This window comes from Thermoascus crustaceus, assembly GCF_041956765.1.
Source record: "Thermoascus crustaceus strain CBS 181.67 unplaced genomic scaffold VTN00scaffold_5, whole genome shotgun sequence".
In the NCBI taxonomy this organism is placed as follows: domain Eukaryota; kingdom Fungi; phylum Ascomycota; class Eurotiomycetes; order Eurotiales; family Thermoascaceae; genus Thermoascus; species Thermoascus crustaceus.
In genome coordinates this window covers 2082824-2102707 of record NW_027192531.1, presented here as the reverse complement: position 1 = coordinate 2102707, position 19884 = coordinate 2082824, and the positions used below count along the sequence as shown (strand labels likewise).

The 19884-nt window shown below is 51.4% G+C and overlaps 6 protein-coding genes across 6 annotated transcripts; 4 read left to right on the top strand and 2 right to left on the bottom strand.

The window, feature by feature from the left end:
• Nucleotides 1-192: 192 nt before the first annotated feature.
• On the top strand, nt 193-2165 carry VTN00DRAFT_8254 (uncharacterized protein; the record flags this gene model as incomplete). Its single annotated transcript, XM_069435088.1, has 3 exons — nt 193-371; nt 477-588; nt 654-2165. The coding sequence occupies 3 exons, from the start codon at nt 193-195 to the stop codon at nt 2163-2165; spliced, it is 1803 nt and encodes a 600-aa protein (XP_069286520.1).
• Nucleotides 2166-3457: 1292 nt separating this feature from the next.
• On the top strand, nt 3458-5442 carry VTN00DRAFT_8253 (uncharacterized protein; the record flags this gene model as incomplete). Its single annotated transcript, XM_069435087.1, has 4 exons — nt 3458-3760; nt 3814-3851; nt 3903-4291; nt 4349-5442. The coding sequence occupies 4 exons, from the start codon at nt 3458-3460 to the stop codon at nt 5440-5442; spliced, it is 1824 nt and encodes a 607-aa protein (XP_069286519.1).
• A 1703-nt stretch (nt 5443-7145) lies between these two features.
• On the bottom strand, nt 7146-8165 carry VTN00DRAFT_8252 (uncharacterized protein; the record flags this gene model as incomplete). The annotated part of the gene is made up of 1 exon (XM_069435086.1): nt 7146-8165. The coding sequence occupies one exon, from the start codon at nt 8163-8165 to the stop codon at nt 7146-7148; it is 1020 nt and encodes a 339-aa protein (XP_069286518.1).
• A 1495-nt stretch (nt 8166-9660) lies between these two features.
• Nucleotides 9661-11424, bottom strand: VTN00DRAFT_8251 (uncharacterized protein; the record flags this gene model as incomplete). Its single annotated transcript, XM_069435085.1, has 1 exon — nt 9661-11424. The coding sequence occupies one exon, from the start codon at nt 11422-11424 to the stop codon at nt 9661-9663; it is 1764 nt and encodes a 587-aa protein (XP_069286517.1).
• Nucleotides 11425-13941: 2517 nt separating this feature from the next.
• Nucleotides 13942-17966, top strand: VTN00DRAFT_8250 (uncharacterized protein; the record flags this gene model as incomplete). The annotated part of the gene is made up of 13 exons (XM_069435084.1): nt 13942-14322; nt 14379-14476; nt 14526-14767; nt 14821-15025; nt 15089-15229; nt 15279-15369; nt 15418-15748; nt 15797-16140; nt 16201-16733; nt 16793-17207; nt 17263-17502; nt 17564-17843; nt 17905-17966. The coding sequence occupies 13 exons, from the start codon at nt 13942-13944 to the stop codon at nt 17964-17966; spliced, it is 3363 nt and encodes a 1120-aa protein (XP_069286516.1).
• A 648-nt stretch (nt 17967-18614) lies between these two features.
• VTN00DRAFT_8249 (uncharacterized protein) lies at nt 18615-19471 on the top strand (the record flags this gene model as incomplete). The annotated part of the gene is made up of 2 exons (XM_069435082.1): nt 18615-18653; nt 18884-19471. The coding sequence occupies 2 exons, from the start codon at nt 18615-18617 to the stop codon at nt 19469-19471; spliced, it is 627 nt and encodes a 208-aa protein (XP_069286515.1).
• Nucleotides 19472-19884: the final 413 nt, after the last annotated feature.

Here is a 19884-nt window from a genome sequence, read left to right as displayed (position 1 = left end):
AAAACCCTCGGCCGGGCCGAGGCGATGTCTCCGGTCTCGTAACCTACGCCGTATTACCTCCATGATGCACGGTGCGCCGTCCGCGTCCACACCCGCGACGCGATAGATGAGGCCTCCGTACTTTTCTGCCTCTCGGGATCTCTACGTCCTCCTCCCGCCTCAACAGCAAGCAACCCTTTCATGGCCTCGACAATGCCTGACCCCGAGCCTGCTGTACCGGCCAACTCGTCATCGCCTCCACCTGCCAATGCAGCCGACCCCTCAGCTCTCAATTACGCATTCCTCGTCCATTCCCAGAAGACATTGACCCAGAATTTACCTCCTCGCGTGGATAACAAGTTATTGGCCCGCCAGAAGCGGCGACGGACAAGGTATGTTTACGCTATAGTCTTCCGTTCTGCGGTTCGCGTCCTATGTCTCGTTCCCGAAAAGAAACCCTAGACCCTTCAGCTGACATATACTCGATGCGTATATAGTCCTGAGGACCATGCAATACTCGAGGCAGAGTACCGACGGAACCCAAAGCCAGACAAAGCAGCGCGTGCCAGCATAGTCAGCCGCGTCGCTTTGGGAGAGAAGGAAGTGCAGGTACGCATAAACAACGCGAATTTCTTCACTATCGCAATAGTGTGTAACCGTTTCACGCGCAACAGATATGGTTCCAAAACCGTCGTCAGAATGACCGCCGCAAATCGAAACCTCTGCAGCCCCACGAACTTGTTGCCCCCCGAGCGACGATGCACGACTCTTCCCACCAGAGTGGAAGCGAAGATAATGCGTTGACGGAGCCGGGGCTGTCGAGTGGAGCCGAACAGAATGACGTGCATGACCCCACTGAGGCCGATAAAGATATCGCAGAAAATTCGTGCGTTGATACATCGTTCAAGTCGTCCTTCGTGTCTGACGCCACATCCGGAGACAACGAAGGGCCTGAACATCATCCAGCAAGCTCACAGACGAGCGTGGCTTCAAATACGTCAGAAGCAGTCAGCGCTCCGGGGGAGACGGTTCAGAAATCCGCGTCTGAGGTCCAGCAAAAGAGTATGTTACCACAAGAGTCAACCACGCAATCCGCGAAGAGAAAGCGCCCTCCGTCTGATGTTCGCGGCGATGGTTCCAATTCTGAAGAGGCTTCTGGAATGACATATGTCCCGGATTTGAGTGAGGTTAAATCTCCGCCGTCGCTGCGAATATCGCTGTCCTTCGATGGCGAGGCGATGGTGAGGAAGGAGGGCGAACTGACTCCGTCACCGCATAAAGGACGAAATGCAGTGAGAATTTCCATGTCCTCGGATGGTGAAGCCTTGATCCGAACTGGGAACGAGCCATCGCCTTCGAAAAGTCGCATATCCATATTTCCAGACAGAACCCCTCGGTTTGGTGGGCTTCGGAGGAGCAGCAGTGCGGTTAGCCTTGGTTCAGCAAGAAGCTTAACGGATCGAGATTCCAAGAACAAAGTCTTTGGAAGGTCTCGCGATGCCCGTACGTGGGAATTGTACTGCGACACTGACGCAAGGAGCGCCCTATCCACCTCATTCAACTCTCCGAATGCGTCCATGAGTAGAACCCCAGGTCTCTTCAGGTCTCAAAGCCACAGATCGCTCACTCGAAGCTCCTCCGGCAAGCAAAATGTCTTGACTCCTAGATCCGACCTGCTCAACCGGATGCCGATGGCCCGACAATCAGGAGAGAAGAGAAGAAAGCTCTCCCGCGCGGTTTCATCATTGGGAAGACTCGAATCGGATTCAGTAAGCAAACCGCCTGAGATCTCGCAGAATCAGCTGAAAGCATTCGGTGGACCCAAGAACGATGGGGAATACATTGATCTGGAATTGGGCGATTCCGACAAGGAGAACTGGATCCCGGGAACACGGACGTCGGGTATGCGTCGACGTACAATTCCCGGGCACAGTCGACGTCCTATCCTCAGGGACGCGGGTCGCAGAGATGTGAACGCAGATAGAGACCCCGGTCGGATAACAAGCAGCAAGCGCGCACGGGCTCGAGGCCAGAGTCCTAATGCAAACAAAGAGAACAACACCATGGCAGAAGAGCTGGATGAGGAGGTATCTGCATTCATGGCTGGGTCAGGCGGACCAAGCCAGGAGGAGGATCTGGACTGTGTCCAGGGACTGCTGTCGCTGAGCCAGGGCGCATGGAGATAGCAGCAAGTCGCTCGTTTACCTTTTTCCTTTGTCTTTTCCTTTGTTACATTTTCCTTTTCCTTGTATGTGATTTCCTTTGTAACCGTGTGCTAGCAGGCGGTTTTTGTATCCACGCGTACAGAAGTGTGGGCGTCGCATAGTCCATAATGATTGGATACGTGTGTCTCATATGTTGCATGCCCCATGTCATGGAGTGGCCATCTCATATTTCTCGTCATAATGTCATGAGAGATTCTCAAATGGATGAATAACTTGGACCATGTTTTCTGATTGCCGTTGATCTTGTAGTCCACCGGGTACTTTAAGCGGCATGGAACTCCGCATGCCTTTGCCTAAACCCGCTGGGAAGGATCACATCGCAGCGTAGAAGAATCAGGCCGCAGTATGATCTCCCATCTCCAAGAGATCTTCTGATCGAGGTCAGGCTATCGATCGCTAGAGTCCATGAAACCCGAGCCTTTTCTCGTGTCGCCGGCCAGACTCAGAAGAGAGGCGGTGTGGCCCGTGCTCGGAGCTCCTCAGCTATGCAGACGCGCCGACGATCGACCCGCTCTGCAGCTCATCTCCTTCGATGCCGGATGAGCTGTTAAGCTACTTCACCGGTGCGAGCAACTCGATTTCACATCACTTTATCCGCCCGTCGTTTTCTTCACCGCGGCTATTTTCTGCCCGCCGGCTCAGACTTGCCGTCGTCAGCTCGCCACTTGTTCCGCTGGACCGTTCGGCATCCCTGGCCCTGTGGAGGACGTCACAGAGCTCTATCAGGGGTCTCACAAGCGGTAGGCCATCTGGGTTTCCTTTTTACATTTGACACGTCTTGTGATATTCTTGTCAAACTATCCTGGGTTGCAGTAGCTGGACTTGTCTCTTACGTTCTTCTCCCCCATAATCCCATTCTGAGTTGCGCTTTTGTTCTTCATGGTCCCCCTTTCACGTCGTGTCAAGTAGTGGGCCCCTAGATACCACACTGCTTGCTCGACCATGCATTTACTGCAGCCAACTATCATGTGGGTGGAGTCCACTCCTCCATAGCTTTCTTTGCTGCAGACTGGTCTATGAATTGCGATCTTTCAATCAATCCTGGGACCAGCTTTCCAACCAATGGAAGCGCCTTCCCCTTGATTGACCTGCTGGACAACTTGATTTATGTCTGCTTCTTCACAGCTCGTTTTTGACTTCGCCCTTACCTCCTACTGCCTGCCTTTATCAGACTGAGATCAGACTCGTTTATCCAACGGCCCTTCTTTTCTCGCGGATACCGGAATCTTGTTACCTTGGGCCGGCACCGAAATATGGAATGCAAGGCTAACAGGTACGTGGATGCTAACCGTGTGACGCAGGCGGCCAAGTGGTCTAAGCGGTCTGGGTTTCCTGTTGGTGAGGGTGTCTTTCTCGACCCTCATCCGTCCTGGGCCTCTAATACATCGCAGAGTTCCATAAATCTGCGCAAGTTGCACAATCTTCTCCTGATGGGCAAGATCCCTCATGTTGGCATCATAGGGTCCGGTTTGTCCGGGCTGAGATGCGCAGATGTCCTTATCCAGAATGGCATTCGGGTGACGATCCTCGAGGCGAGAGATAGAGTTGGGGGCAGAGTGCGTTTGCAGCAGACCACAGCCCGCGCTAGAAGCCTAATGACACCAAACAGGTTTGCCAAAACGAGCTTGGAGGACACCTCGTAGATCTGTAAGGACGTGTGCTTCTTGCACCAACTGGCTCGAACTGACGTCCAGCTAGCGGGCCCAATTGGATACACGGAACCGTGGAAAACCCCATTTCCGACATCGCTGACATCTCAAAAACGACGGTACATGAATGGGACGGGCGCCAGTCCATCTTTGACGTCTCTGGGAAGCTTTACGATGACTCGATGGCCACGAAGATCACGGAGTTTATGTGGACGACCATAGACAAGGCATTTGAATATAGCAACAAGTATAAGGACGCCATCCCCTCTGATAGAAGTCTGTTAGATTTTTTTTATGAGCAGGTCGAAAATACAGATTTCACGCAAGCGGAAAAGGATGCATGCATCGAAGTTGCCAGACTCTGGGGCTCTTATGTCGGAGATCCGATCGAGACGCAAAGCCTGAAGTTCTTCTTGCTGGAAGAGTGCATTGACGGAAGTAAGGTTTTTTTCATCTTCGACCTGCGATATAATATTCCTGACTGCCTTCGAACAGATAATCTCTTTGTGGCGTCTACATATAAAGACATTTTAAAGCATGTCTCTGCCACTGCAACTCAACATGCAGATATTCACTTGAGCGAGCCTGTCGTCGGTATTGAGGCGTACCCTCGGCAGCCAAACGTTGACCACCAAGTGACGGTGACTACCGCGGCTGGAAAGCAGTATAAATTTGATGAGGTCGTTGTCACTTGCCCATTAGGCTGGCTCAAGCGGAACAAAGGCGCTTTTACTCCAAAGCTCCCGCCACGTCTTTTGAGTGCTATCGACAGTATTTCGTACGGCCGGCTCGAAAAGATCTATGTTACGTTCCCAGATGCCTTCTGGCACGTAACTCCAGGCCGACCCAGTCCCGCGACCGGCGACGCCAATGGTGCCACCGAAGTCTTCTATGAGAATCACCCCGAAGAGAATCATCCTCCTGCTTTTAGCATATTCCTGAATCCAAGTTACGCTGAGCACCCGAAAGAAATGCCCTGGAACCAAGAGAGCGTCTCACTCGCCGCCTTGCCAGAGCACTGTGCCCAACCGACCCTACTCTTCTACATCTACGGGCCATGCGCAACTCATGTCGTCTCTGAGATCAAGGATCTGGACCCGTCCTCCGAAAAGTATTACACGTTCCTCAATAACTTCCTCCTTCCATACTACTCCCGCCTGCCCCGCTACTCCCCCACCTCACCGAACTGCAAACCAGTCGCCTTTCTCGCCACACAGTGGCAGAACGACCCTTACGCCGGCAACGGCTCGTACTCGAACTTTCAAGTCGGCCTGGAGCAGGGCGACAGGGACATTGAAGTTCTCCGGAACGGAAACGGTATCGGTCCAGACCGCGGCGTCTGGTTCGCGGGCGAGCACACGGCGCCGTTCGTCGCCTTGGGCACGACGACGGGAGCTTATTGGAGCGGAGAGCGCGCCGCGGCCCAGATATGCGATGCCTATGGCCTGAAAGAGAAGGTGGGTCTTGGAAACGTGAGAGATGACTCGCTGCCGTCGGCGGTTCCGAAGGGAACTCATGCGGGTGCTCTTGATCCTGCTGCACCCGAATGGAGTGGACGGAAACAGCATGAGACAGATCATGGTGTTTAGTACTTAGTCACTTTGACTCTTGAGGACGGGGAGTGAGAGGGCTGGAGCTGTAGGAGATATAGGCGCCCTTGGGGTTAGATAGTAGGATAGGACGGGAGGGGTTGTGGGAGAGTTACAGAATAGTAGGATAGAATGTGAAAGGATCTAGACTGCCGCGTGTTATGTCGTGACATATGACAGAGGGATCAGCATATATATTTTGAATTATTTGTACCAAGTATATATATACTATACATATGTATTTATTATCAAGAAAGCGCTATAATTGTGGTGTTCATTTTCAATTTTATATCTTGACGTAATCATCCGCTTTTTATCCATCTGTTCGCAGGCTATGTATACAAAAAGACCTCTTCGTTCGGGTTATACTGTACAATCACATGATCAGAATAATGCATTCTCTCACATCTATCCCTTCCTGATGCTGACCGATATTCTCCAGTTTTCCTCCTGCTTTTCTTTTCTCTATACTATATCATCATAAGATGTATGTATATAAGACGTATATGCGATTCAAATCCCGAAATAAATAATCTCAATGATTAAATCTACCTGCTATCTATCCATTCTGAGAATGGTAGCTATCATAGCGTACCATACCGTACAGTACAGTGCAGTGCAGTACATTAGGTACATTATTAACACCCACATGGTGCTCTAACCCCATCTTGTAGGCAGACGGATGAACGAACGGAACAAACGAATAATAGCAGTTTTTCCTTTCTGTCTTCTACACCTGAATGAGACAGGTGAGATGGGTGAAAGATAAACAGATACAGATACAGATACAAGAATACAAGATATACAATTGTCAATCAATCAATCAATCAATCATCATTATGACGAATGAATGAATGGATGAATTAGGTATCTATTACGCAACGGAAAGCGAACTATAGAATTGAAGTTTAAAGAAGTTTAACTTCAATTGAACTGGATAATGCCCATTGGCGGTAATAAACCGGAAGCAACAAGAGAAACAAAAACATACATATACATGCAAAAACCCCAGAGGCATCATGGGTATCAGTAGAGTAAGAGTCTCAAGTCAGACAGACACAGTCGACCAATCAAGATAAATGGATGCCGAATTGAACGCCGGAAATGGATGAATGCGAATGTGGATGTGAATGAGAGTGATGAGAAGGGGGGAATAATTTCTCCTGCGAGATGTAGTCTCGATGATGATTATGCGATGTTGGTGGTGGTATGATGTTCCGTATGATACGGTGGTAGGATGGGGTAGGATAGATGCCGGGGTTTCCCATGTACTGTAGTACGGAAACGGCATTGTGCATGTTGCACGTTATGAAGGGCAGCCCCATCGCAGGGCTGTGTTAGCTGCGAATGAAGGACGTTTCGTGGGTTTAAGTCTAATGATCAAGGATGGTGTTGACCACGGAACGATCGATGGGATTCGGTTGTTTCAGCCTGAATGCATGGCTTGGTAATGCATTCTTTTAATGGCGAGGTCCTTTGTTTGGAGGACTGTTCCAAAGACGTTTGGTAGAAGTCTGTGTTTGTCTCGTTGCGATAATGCACCAGGCATTTGTCGGAGGAATGTTGTTGGTGAAATTAGAGAGCGCCTCAGTGCTGTTATGCCAAGGTCTCTCGAGGAGTAATACATGTTTGGACAAGATCCTCCCCTTCAATGATACTGTTGACACCGGGTCGAATTTTTTAAGTTTCTATTGGTTTGGAGATCAATCCTCCCAAATCGTTTCCAAATCAAGGTCTTGACGGCGCTCTGCTCCGCAGACACTCCAACGTTTCCGTTTATCAGCTCTCGCTCCGTAGCCTCCCAGTCCAGTACGCATGCTGCTAAACGTGGTAGAGGATGGAGCAACGTCCACTGTCCCACGTCGTCTACTTGCGTCAGTAGTATTTTCTATGCCTGCGGCCTTTTTATCGGCCTCCGCTTGCTGCTTTGCGACCCGATCGGCCTCAATGGCTGCGGCTTCAGCGTCTGGAATATCCGGGATCGTCTCGAGAGAGGATATACTTGGACTGCGGGAGCGTAGGCTTGTTGGAGTCGACGGTACAGAGGATCCTGACGAAAACGAGTAGCCCGGATATGCTTCGTTAAATTTGGTCGCGAGCATCATTGGCGAAGAGTGTGTGGACGTTGGGCTGTTGATGTAGTGGCCGTTTCCACCCACGGAATTGAAGTGAAGAGGAGAAGAGGGCTGCCGGCGCACTGTGCGTGGGAAGGTATTATGTATCGACGAGGATAGCGTCGGTGAAGTTGCAAAATCTGGTTCTGTTGAATTCGAGTTCGCAGCCGGCTGGAGCTCTGCATGTTCTGAAATCGTCTCTGAGATGTTCAGGGGCGGCATGTTGAGCTTCCCTTGTTCCTCCATCATTGTTCGTAGAGGGCTATGTCGTCGCACGGTGTGGTCCATGAGACCCTCGAGTCTCCCGGGAGTGTTGGCGAAGATATACCGCCCCCGTGAATCCAGCCCCGGGGAAGAGTGTGCGCGGGTCATGGAGGATGTGCCAGGTGGACCCGCCAACGATCGGGAACGAAAGTGAGTCCGTGAGAATGGGGAGCGGTTCTGCGGAGGCTCGGGAGGAGTGGGGGAGAGCGAGAAGGTTATCGTGACGTCCTCCAGCCGTCCTGGCGCGTCTGCTTCCCCTGAAGTGACATCCGCCACTGGTTCAGCAGGCTCAGGAGGGCTGGGAGGAAGCATGATATCCTCAGGAGCCAGAAACGATGCCGCCATCGTGATCTGTAGAGTATCTGGCAGCGGTAGGATGGTCCAGACTCGGAGAGATCACAGCTGCATACTTGCGAGAGAAGTAGGGGACCGAAATTCGAGTGTCTGGGTAGACAGCAGGCCAGCGACGTAGCTACCCCGCAAAAAGGAAGCGATAGACAGATCTCACTGGAGAGATATGGGGATCAACCGCAGAGACAGGCCTGGGAGAGAGGACGGTCGGACGGAGTCGGTGAGGTTGAGGGGAGTGGTGAGGTCAAGGACGCCAGAGCAGATGGCGGGAAAGGGCGCGGGAGGAGACGGCAACACGGAGCAGTAGAAGATGTCACTGTCGCGCTCAGCGCCGGGTCAACCGTGGGATCCGAGGGGGAATGAAGTCGACGGTCGAAGGCGAGGAGAGATCCAGGAGGTTCTGGTGGAAAGGCCGGAGAAGGGAAACGCGGAGACTCCAGGCGACTCGATGTCATCGCCGGAGCGAGCGCCGTGTCGCCTCGTGCAGCCGCTGGCGCCAGGCCCGGCGTTCCCTGACACGTCAAACTCGCGGATCTCGAGAGTCTGGGCCCTGAAAGGCTTCGATCTCGTTTATGCCCGTTTCCGGCTTCAGGCCAACAGACTCCTTTGTTTGAGCCTGCTGCGTCGCGCTGCGTTGAATCGGCCGTTCTCCAGACCCCGGAGACCGAGGCACTGATGGCCCTTCTCCCATCAGACCAACTGACTCCAAGACTCCAAACACCGCCATCGAAACAGCACACTGAATGCAACCACCAGTGTACCATCGCATGCTATCTAGAGTACACTGTGGGTTTACCCGCGGGGTAGTGCGGCACTCCTTGCTTCGCGGGGAGAGGGGGTATGACATGCCGTTAGGAAGAACTTCCGAAGAGCATGATGCGAGAGGGTTCTCTCACCTAGCTCTTTTCGACTTTCTGACGTCTGGGTACGGTGTATACTGGTTGCTGATACATGCTACGCCTCGCACTGAGACTGAAGTTCACTCCTGCGCAAAGAGCTTAATGACCCGCTCGTGTGGCTGCGGAATTTATGTATCTCCAATGGACTTCTGGCATCTTATGCTGTTTGACCCACCAAATTTACTACACGTCTGTCCCATCATGAGCAAGTTACAAGACGGCGACATACTGCCTGGGGCTGTGGCGACCGTAGAGTTTTCAAAGGTATAGTCATTCCTACATGGAGACCACAGCCGAAAACAGTGTACATCTTGGTTAACAAAATTGAGGTCAATTCATAGATAGATTCCTAAATCTGGACTATGGGGAGATTCTCAAGTGGCTCGTTAACAGAGAACGAGACCGCCATCATTAAGCTATAAGAAACAGACCGTGTAAAGGGTGTATGTTTAATGGAAGAACAACAGATCACTATTATGGTCAACAAAAAAATACCTACCCAATTTAGATTATACCCTGGCTGTCGATTATATCACTTCCGTCCACCACTGTGAAGATAGAATTCCAGCGTGGACAGAGAGGGGATATGATCAGGGATGGCAGTCCTGGCATCTTTTAGACTTACTCTTCCGGACATACGTCTCTCGCAGCGGGTCTCCCTCATCTTTGAACACTACCCACTCCCCCATGCCATACTCCTTGGGAGCTCTCCTAACACCTCTTCCACCGCCTCCAATTATCAAATTACCCGGACGGTAGTTCGGGTCTGCTTGCATCCGGCGGATAGCAGATATGTGAATTTGGGCATCGGTGGGAATGTCACGCACTTCTCCACAGGGAAGGGGCCAGCGGATGGGCTTCCAGGACCCGTCTGGTTGCAGGTCCATGCGTCGGAAGGGAAGGTACTCCATGATACGCCATGAGAGCACGGAGAAGAACGGCAGGCCTCCGCCATACTGGAGACAGTCGTGAAGCAGTCCCTCTGTACTCGAGAGGCGGAGGGCCTCTTGGAAACTGTAGCTCGAGTCCGACTGCTGCTTTTGGTGACTATCTGCAGTCAACTCGACCAGAGAACTGTTCACCTCGCTGATTTTATCGCTGCTTCTTCTCCCTTTGATGGAGCTCCAGCTCTTGCGGCCGATGGGCGTGAACTCGCCGGAATATTCCTCACAGCACTCGAACTGTTTGAGCTTCTGCGGATCGAAGTGCAGTCCGGCACGCTGTGCTTCTTGAACCATCCAGACGAGTGGAGCGTGGCTAAGTGGCCAGACTTCCCCTGGACCGAGTTTCCAGCCTCCCCCAATGTCCGCATGACCACCAGGGAACCACACTTCTTGTATGTCCTGGACACTCTCGTCGTCGTCCTCTTCGGTGGGATTGAGGCTGCCTTGTGGGACCTGAAGCGAAAGCCCTGAACCACCGCTTTTGATCGATCGCAGATCTTCTGTCGAAGCTGTAGGAATGGGCACTGCAAGATTTCGGCTTGGCGAACGGGCTCGATATCTCTGTTCGTGAGACGCACTCCCACGGCGGGAACTACGGTTGTTGCGACGAACCGAGTTAGTCTCCCCCTGACCACCTTGCGCATTTTCATTTGTCTGCCCCTCGTCGTCCTGATTCCCGACATCGTTGAGAACGATTGTGGGAATGTCCTCCGGTTTGTCGTTGTTTTCCTCATGGTTCAAGTGCCGCCTCCAGTGATGAACCCGTCTTTTTGTGCTGGTCCATGGTCTGACTTCGGAAATCAAATCTTGCCGAAACTTAGCACGGCGTTCATCGATTCCAACTGCATGACGAATCACCCTAGCAGAACTTCGGGCAGTGTATGGAAATTTGCTTCGCTGCATCCAGGCTGACTCGAATCTGGGTACACTGTTGACCGTGTCGAATAAGCCCATGAATCTTATCCGGCTAACAGGACGACTAAATGTCTCGCGAAATGCTTTCATAAAATCGAAGAGCTTCTTCTTTTCTTTACGGTCATCTTCGGTGCTACCAGACCGCTGCTGCCACTTTGCAAAGGTTTTCCATGCAAAGCGGATCAATTCCTCATTTCCAGATTCGAGCAGTCCGATATAGTCGAGCATTTCGGCAAGGAAACGGGCGATGTAGGCGCCACGACTGAAACCGAAGAAATAGATCTCATCGCCAGGAGTGTAATATCTCATGAGGAATTTGTATCCACCCATGACATGGTCGCCAAAAGAGGAACCGATTGCCGAGTCCTTGGCTTTTAGGTACGAAGACTTGATCCGGGAGATCAATCCAGTATTTGACAGCGAGTTTGTCGTGACGTAGGTCCCGATACCCGGCTGATAGTAATGGAACCGGTGACCTTGACTGCGATCAAGCATCTAAGGCAGGCGTAAGCACTGCTGCGTCGTCAATGGTTTTTAAACTTACTCGAAATATTTTGAGCACATTGCTGTCGGATTCATCGCCAGCGAACTTGTTGCCGGTACCATCAAAACACAGGACAAATGTCCTTCGAGGGGGTTCGGGGCCAAAAACCGCCATGCTGACCATGCACAGCAGAAGCGCCAAACGGCGTAATAGTTCAGAGACTCACTCCAAAGTCGGGCAACGGGGCTCTTGCAGGGAACCAAGACATAGAGAGGCAATAATGATTATATACATAAGAGCGGTGCAGAACTCATGATGTTATGAAACAGAATAGGTACGAATCAGGGCTCGTGAACGAACTCACGAGCCACCTGTCAACTTCCATTTTTTTCGGGACGTGCGAATATGGAGTAAAGAGGGAAAGTTCATGCCGCAGGGGCCGATGATCGACGAACTAGAATTTGAATTTCGTAGTCCCGAAGGGCCGCATGGGAACCTGGAAATGCGTGCTGAACGCCTGATCAGGCCTTTCAGAAACTGCCTTAGCAATTCTCAGGAGAAGACTCGGTGGTGGGACTCAGAACCCTGTTGCCGATTACCGGGCACAATATCAACATGGACTGTACGGAGTACGGAAAAGTTCCTTAGGCCCTCCTAGCTGAGGGAGAACGCCCGATCGTCTACGCAACAGGATGACCCCGCCCGCGCGTCAAGCGGCGACCTGCGGAAAAGGCCATCCAGATGAGTATTCAGCAGATATATGGCATATTGATCAAAGCGGAAAAGCCCCGAGCGTGTTCCACCCAGGGTCTGTCGATCGTATCCCTTGGGGCCTGCACTAGAGGAAGATATTTGGAAGACTGGGCCCAAGGCCCTAAAGCTGCATGCACGATGATGGATCACAAACATGAGATAGATATAGCCGGACGTAAGGGAGCAGGCCCAAGAGGGGGAATACGGATACTGAAGCATTGTTATTGAGCGGAAGAAGCTCTGTCTAGTAAAAGTTATGTGGAGAGGAGCCGCCGGCGAGTTCCAATCATATGGAACGGCCATTCCGGATCGGGGCAAAGCGCCTGTGCGGCTGGAAACGACGCCGGCCCGCAGTGGATTAGGGTTTAGGACTTAGGTCTAGGGCAGCACGAGGCGCTAGACGGCCGCGATGGAGACGTCCACCGCTCTCCCGTCCTCCACGAGTCCACATCCACCCAGCAGATCGTCAACAAACCATCACCCAAGCGATTTGTACTCCGTACACTCACTATGGACGACGGCCTCGGTAGCACCCGATCGTCCCGCAGCTCACGCGCGGCTCCATTGGACGCCGGCTCCATCTGCACGGATTTCAGTTGGTCCAGGCGCAGGTGTTCCAGATTTTACATAACGGGGGATGTGGGATGGACTCTGGCAATTCAAAAACAGACCTGTGGCTGGGTCCTCTCGTCGACCATTTCGTGCTTTCGAGTCTATTTGGCCCTGATCCCGTTTCGTGGCGGGCTGAAGTCCTTCTGCAGGTCTCACACACGCTGGTCATTTGACTTGAAGATCCATTGTTTACGCATACCGTATAGCTCGATGCGGGTTTCGGTCTACTGATTCATTGCATTGACCTTGAAGTTGATGGCGAGCTGGTGGATAGCCGTGAGCTAGCTTTCCTAGCAGACGATCTACTCATCGAGCGCCACCTTTTTCACTATGCAAATACATCCGTCGTGACTGGACTACACGCACGGTGTAGTCCGAGATCTCATCTTTCCGATCAATGCACATCACCTCTTCGCTCGGTCCTATTCGGTGGAGTTAAGGTTGGTAATATGTCATGTTGCGCTCACTGGAATGCCTCAGGAGGTCCCCTCCTGTTTCATGCCATCACAATCCTGCACGACTAGCGGACGCTCCTCCAATGGCATACATCTTTATGCCTTCTGCTCTGCCATTATGCGTTCAGGAGTACGTGCGCCAAACATTATCTCCGATGCATATGGAGCCGCGTATCTTGCCAACATTGCGTGGGCTGAACTTTGCACCGTGGCTTGCAGAATCGACACTTTGATCCATCTCTTATGTTGTACCCAAGCCACTATTGGCTCTTGCGGCTACACTAGATGGCTCTAAAATTCATTCTACTTTCCGAGATAGGAACAGAAACATGAGCTCGGATGACGAGGTTGAGATCTTCTTGGCTATCTTTGCCCATTCCCTTTTCACCTATGTCTCGATCTTCCAGTGACATCATTAGTTTACGATCCACTCGATCATTCATCCACTTGGACCCTGACCAGGCCAGCAGAGCTTCAGCTCCAACGCGGGGACTATCCTTTCACGCTTGCGTCCTGGAATTGTGTCTTTCGGCATTGGCGGATTGTACTGTCTGTCGCAGATCAAGAAGTTCCACCCTGGGCTCCCTAGATTTTGTTCACGTTCGGCTCTCTGTTAAATACTGCTGGCCAGAACCCTTCTCGTATGATTCTTGTTCACATTTATGCATTCCTGACCTGTGTGCTGTTGTCATTCCTTACAGGCAAACTATGATCCGACGACTCTCGTCTACACTCAAGAAGTCCAAGGGTGAGAACGAGGTCGAACAGAACGGTAAGGGTAAGAGCAAGCGCCGCTCAAAGGTTTCTCCTTCTCGCAGTATGGCATCAGATGAGGACCACAGCGCGCAGCGCAGTGAAATCGCAGCCACCTTCGAGAAGTATGCTCAACTGATTCACGCGTCTCAACGCCCCCTTCCAACCCAGACTGGAGATGGCTCCTATATCGAGCATGAGAGCTCGACGGGTATCCTTCAGGACATCGCGGCGCTTGGCTTTAAGGATGTCCGCACCGTTACGGATCTGGTGAAGACCAAGGCTTCTGGTGAGCTGGTCGATGACAAGACCATGCTCATGGAACGAGTTATCCAGGTTTGACGCTCTTTTCCCTGGCGACTATGTCCGTGCTGCTGAGACAGTCATAATAGCTTGTTGCCGGTCTTCCACCGCATTCCAAGAACAGAGTCGAGCTCACAAACGCTTTTCTTGATGAGCTGTGGAATTCTCTTCAACATCCGCCACTCTCGTAAGATTTCCAGAGAACCGCTACGATCAATCTGCTAATGCGAAGTTAGGTACATGGGAGACGAATACACCTACAGATCGGCAGATGGCTCTAACAACAACCCTACCCTGCCATGGCTGGGTGCTGCGAATACGCCATACGCTCGCTCAATCCCTCCTTTGACTATCCAGCCGGGTGCTTTGCCCGACCCGGGGTTGATATTCGACAGCCTGTTTGCTCGTCAGAAGTTTACTCCCCATCCGAACAAAGTCTCCAGTTTCTTCTTTGACTGGGCGTCTTTGGTCATTCACGGTTAGATAAATTTCCCTATACTGTAAAATGTTCTGTCTGCTAATGTCTTGAAGATATCTTCCAGACGGACCACAGAAACCCTCACATCTCCAAGACGTCCGCCTATCTCGACCTTTCCACCCTATACGGAGACAACCAGGAGGAACAAAACATGATCAGGACGTTCAAAGATGGGAAATTGAAGCCAGACTGTTTCTCTGAGCCTCGTCTGCAGGCATTTCCACCAGCGTGCTGTGTCCTGCTTGTTATGTTGAACAGGTGGGAGTTTGATCATCCATATTTCTCTACTTTCCCTCGACTGCTAACGCTCGCTATGACTAGATTCCACAACTACGTTGTCGAACAGTTGGCAGTGATTAATGAGAATGGCCGATTCACCAAGCCTCGCGATGGCCTGCCTCCCGAGGAGGCAAAGAAAGCATGGGCCAAATATGACAATGACCTTTTCCAGACCGGAAGACTGTATGTTTCCAAATATTATCCGTCGCCGTCGATGTCTAATCTGCTCCAGGGTTACTTGCGGGCTTTATATCAACATCATTTTGAACGACTACCTGCGAACCATTATTAACCTGAACCGAACCAATTCCACTTGGACCCTGGTACGTGCCAAAGTGGTCGCCATTTAGGAGCTATACTGACAGACTCAGGATCCTCGGACTAAGATGGAGAAAACGGGAGCAACCCCAAGTGGATTGGGAAACGCGTGCTCTGTGGAATTCAACCTCGCGTACCGTTGGCACTCAACCACTAGCGCGAAAGACGAAGAGTGGACGGAAAAAATCTACGAGGAACTGTTTGGAAAGCCTGCAAGCGACGTCACCATGGGGGAACTGTTGATGGGTCTTGGCAAGTACGCGAGGGATCTTGACCCGGATCCTTCGAAGCGTACTTTTGCCCATCTCGAACGTCAAGCAGATGGCAGGTTCAGAGACGAAGATCTGGTGGGGATCTTGACGGATGCTATCGAGGACGTCGCTGGTAAGTGGCTCCCTCTCTTATAGAAACGACTATCGCTCATCCTCCTAGGTTCATTCGGCGCTCGTAATGTGCCAAAGGCTCTTCGAGCCGTTGAAATTCTTGGCATCCAGCAAGCTCGTAAGTGGCAGGTCGGTTCTCTTAACGAGTTCCGGAAGTTCTTTGGCTTGAAGCCGTTCGAGACTTTTGAAGAAATCAACTCGGACCCTGAAGTCGCCGATGCACTTCGTCATCTGTACGAGCATCCTGACCATGTCGAACTTTACCCCGGTATCGTTGCGGAGGAAGCAAAGCAGCCGATGGTGCCCGGTGTGGGTATTGCTCCTACCTACACTATTTCTCGCGCAATTCTCTCGGACGCTGTCGCCCTTGTCCGTGGTGACAGGTTCTATACGGTAAGCTCGATTTCCAAGGCTCAACCCTTTTTTGAGGGAGGGGACTAAAAACATCTGCAGATTGACTACAATGCGAGGAACTTGACGAACTGGGGATATTCCGAAGCGAGCTATGACATGAACATCAACCAGGGATGCGTGTTCTACAAGCTGATGCTTCGTGTCTTCCCTCAGTACTTCAAGCCAGACTCTATCTATGCTCACTACCCCATGACAATCCCTAGTGAGAACAGAGTTATCATGAAGAGTCTGGGCAGAGAAGCCGACTACTCTTACGATCGCCCCGCATTGATCCCGCCACGAATTTTCCTGACCTCCTACCAGGGAGCCAAGCTTATTCTGGACAATGCCAAGGACTTCCGTGTCACCTGGGGAGAGGCCACTGGGTACATCTTTGGCAAAGGAGGTTTTGACTTCATGCTGTCTGGAGACACTGCGTTCCATGCCAAGCAGCGTGAAACAATGAGCAAGTCACTGTACCGGGACCAGTGGCGCAAGCACGTCAAGGAGTTTTATGAAGATATTACGCTCCGACTGCTGCATGAGAAGTCCTGCAAGATCGCTGGTATCAATCAAGTCGACATTACCCGAGAGTAAGTTGCCACACGTATATCGACCTAGAATGATCAGAGCAGAGCTGATGTAGTGATAGTGTCGGTAACCTTGCCCACGTGCACTTCGCTTCCAACGTCTTCTCCCTTCCCTTGAAGACGAAGGAGAATCCTCGTGGTATTTACACTGAGCATGAGATGTATAAGCTCATGGCAGTGGTCTTCACAGCTATCTTTTTCGACCTCGACCCGTCGAAGTCCTTCCCCTTGCGTCACGCAGCCCGGACTGTTGGCCATCAGCTTGGCAAGATAGTTGAGGCACATGTCAAGTCCGTCAGTGGTAGTGGCCTTCTCTCAGGCTTTTTGGACAACTTCCGTCGCAACGACAACGCTTTGGAAGACTACGGTATCCACATGATCCGGCGGCTTTTGGAGAGCGGCCTGGGACCTTCGGAGATCACTTGGTCTCAGATTCTCCCCACCGCGATCGCAATGGTGCCAAACCAGGCCCAGGTGGTAAGTGTCGTTCGCCTTCCATATGCAAGCCTGAAAAGCTGACAGGCCAATACAGTTCACTCAAATTTTGGACTTCTACCTATCCGACGAGGGTAAGGTTCACCTTCCAGAGATCAACCGTCTTGCCAAGGAGGATACACCGGAGTCGGATGAGAAGCTGCTTCATTACGTGATGGAGGGCATCCGTCTCAACGGGACCTTCGGATCATACCGTGAATCTCAGGTCAACCTTACCGTGGATGACGACGGTCGCGAGGTGAACATCAAGGAAGGGGACAAAGTCTTTGTCAGCTTTGTAAGTTTATCTTGTCAATCCTAGTTCCTTCCTAGGGGTAAAAGATTCTGACAAGAAATAGGTGAGCGCTGCTCGTGACCCTAGGATCTACCCTAACCCCAACGAAGTGCGCCTCGACCGCCCGATCGAGTCGTACATCAACTATGGCATCGGGCCTCACACGTGCTTGGGCAAGGATGCTAGCCAGGTCGCCTTGACGGCCATGCTGCGCACCGTCGGCCGTCTGGACAACCTCCGTCGCGCCCCTGGCCCACAGGGACAGCTCAAGAAGATACCGCGTCCGGGTGGATTCTACATCTATATGAGGGAAGACCACGGAGGCTACTTTGTGTTCCCATTGAGTGAGTATCCGATGTTTCGCTTGTCATTAAAGAGGAATTCAGCTAACCGTCCTCCGTACAGCCTGGAAGGTGCACTTCGATGGTGAACTCCCTCCCCTGAAGGCGCGGTCCACTTCGTCCTAAGGACTTGACAAGACACTGTTTGCATACACGATGTAGGTAATATAAACGAGCATGATGGATCTGTATATGGGAGAATGGCAAGTTCGTGACTATTTGCAGATGTCTGGTTTATATATCCTGTTATTGCTCGTTGCTAGTGCTCAGTTTAAAAGGAAAAAAGGGGGCCCTAATCGCCCTTATATAACATCCTATGCTTCAATGATTGTTTGGATTATGATATGTTCGCTCGACATTTGGTATGACTAGATTTTAAGGGCAAGATATTTAGTAGATTATAGTAGGTACCTACTACTGAAGGTACTCTAGCTACCGGGGCACTTAAAATAAAAGAGGACGCTTCTACGTATCTTTAAAGGCTTAAGAAATCTAATATCTAGCTGTGGGCTAGTTTATGATCTTTGAAGAAATATTATTTCGTAGGGAATGTAGAGACATGGAGAGTGCTGTCCTCTCTGCGCGCTGTGATAAGACGAATGATTTGGCTCGCTCTACGCGTTCCCGGGTCAGGATCCACCGGTCCAGCTCTGTACACCGCCTTCCTCTTCCGGCCAGCAACATCTCCATCTACCGAGTACGTTAACGAAGTACATACTCGATCGTGCGACATCCAGACCATCCACCAGTGAATTGAGATACTCAGCTCTCACAATGCCTCCAAAAACGGTCAAGGGCGAGTACATTGAGACGGTACGTACTCTCTTCAGCCTGTATTTCTTTTTATGTTTCTTTGGAAAGCCACTCCTTTGTTATCTCTGGGTTGGGTCTCTCTCGATCTGGTCCTACATTCCAGTCTACTGTTCCACATACCTCCCTATGACATACATATATAATCGAAAGAGAATCATCAGGAAAAATAAAAAAAGAGAAAAGAAGGACAAAGAGAAAAGGTTTTAACCATGCTCTCCTCTACACAACAGGACACCGGGAACAAAATCTCCCGCCGCTCCCTCATCCACGGCACGCAGCACATCATCCTCGGCGGCAAAACAGTCATCCAAACAGACGCCGTCATCCGCGGCGACCTCTACCGAGTCCCTCAACCACAACAACCCCAAACATCCTCCTCCACCGACTCCGACCACCCTCAACAACAATCCCCCGCCCCGACCCCACCCTCCGTGGCAATCACCATCGGCCGGTACAGCTACGTCTCGAAACAAGCCATCCTCCGCCCCCCGTCCCGCCTCCACCGCGGCATCCACTCCTTCTACCCGCTCAAGATCGGCGACCACGTCTTCATCGGGGAGCGCGCCGTCGTCGAGGCCGCCACCGTGGGGAATCACGTACATATCGGGAAAGAGGCCGTCATCGGGTCCATGGCCATCTTGAAGGATTTTGCCTACGTGCTGGATGGCGCCGTGGTGCCCCCCGGGATGGTCGTGCCGAGTTGGTGTGTGGTTGGAGGGGCGCCGGCGAGGATTGTCGGGGAGGTTGGGGAGGGGTATGGGGTTGAGGGGGCGGAGGGGGGGTTGGCGAGGGAGAGGTATCGGTTGGTGGGGAGGTAGGATCGGTTCAGTTCGGTTCATCCCATCACGTTCGATTTGAATTGGGGTGCGTATGATTGATTGGGTGGATGAATCTTATTAAGTGATATGATATATGGTTTGGATGATGGTCATGGGTCTTATGTATTTGTTGATGATCTATCTGTTTAAGGGGGCAGGAGAGGAAAAGTACGAAGCCCTGGCTGGCAGTCACGATTACTTGATTTATAAAGATACCCCAACTCTTTTTTTCCTTACCCTTTGGAGTTTGCAGGCCATTTAATTAGGGTTTATTCTATGGATTAGATTACCGAAACGGAGTTCATTTGTCTCCAAAAATGAGTCGTAAAAGCAAAGCATGTTCAATCCCGAAACTAAGTAATCATGCAGCTCTGATCATGCAATTATCATCAAGACAGGCAAGGGAATCAATC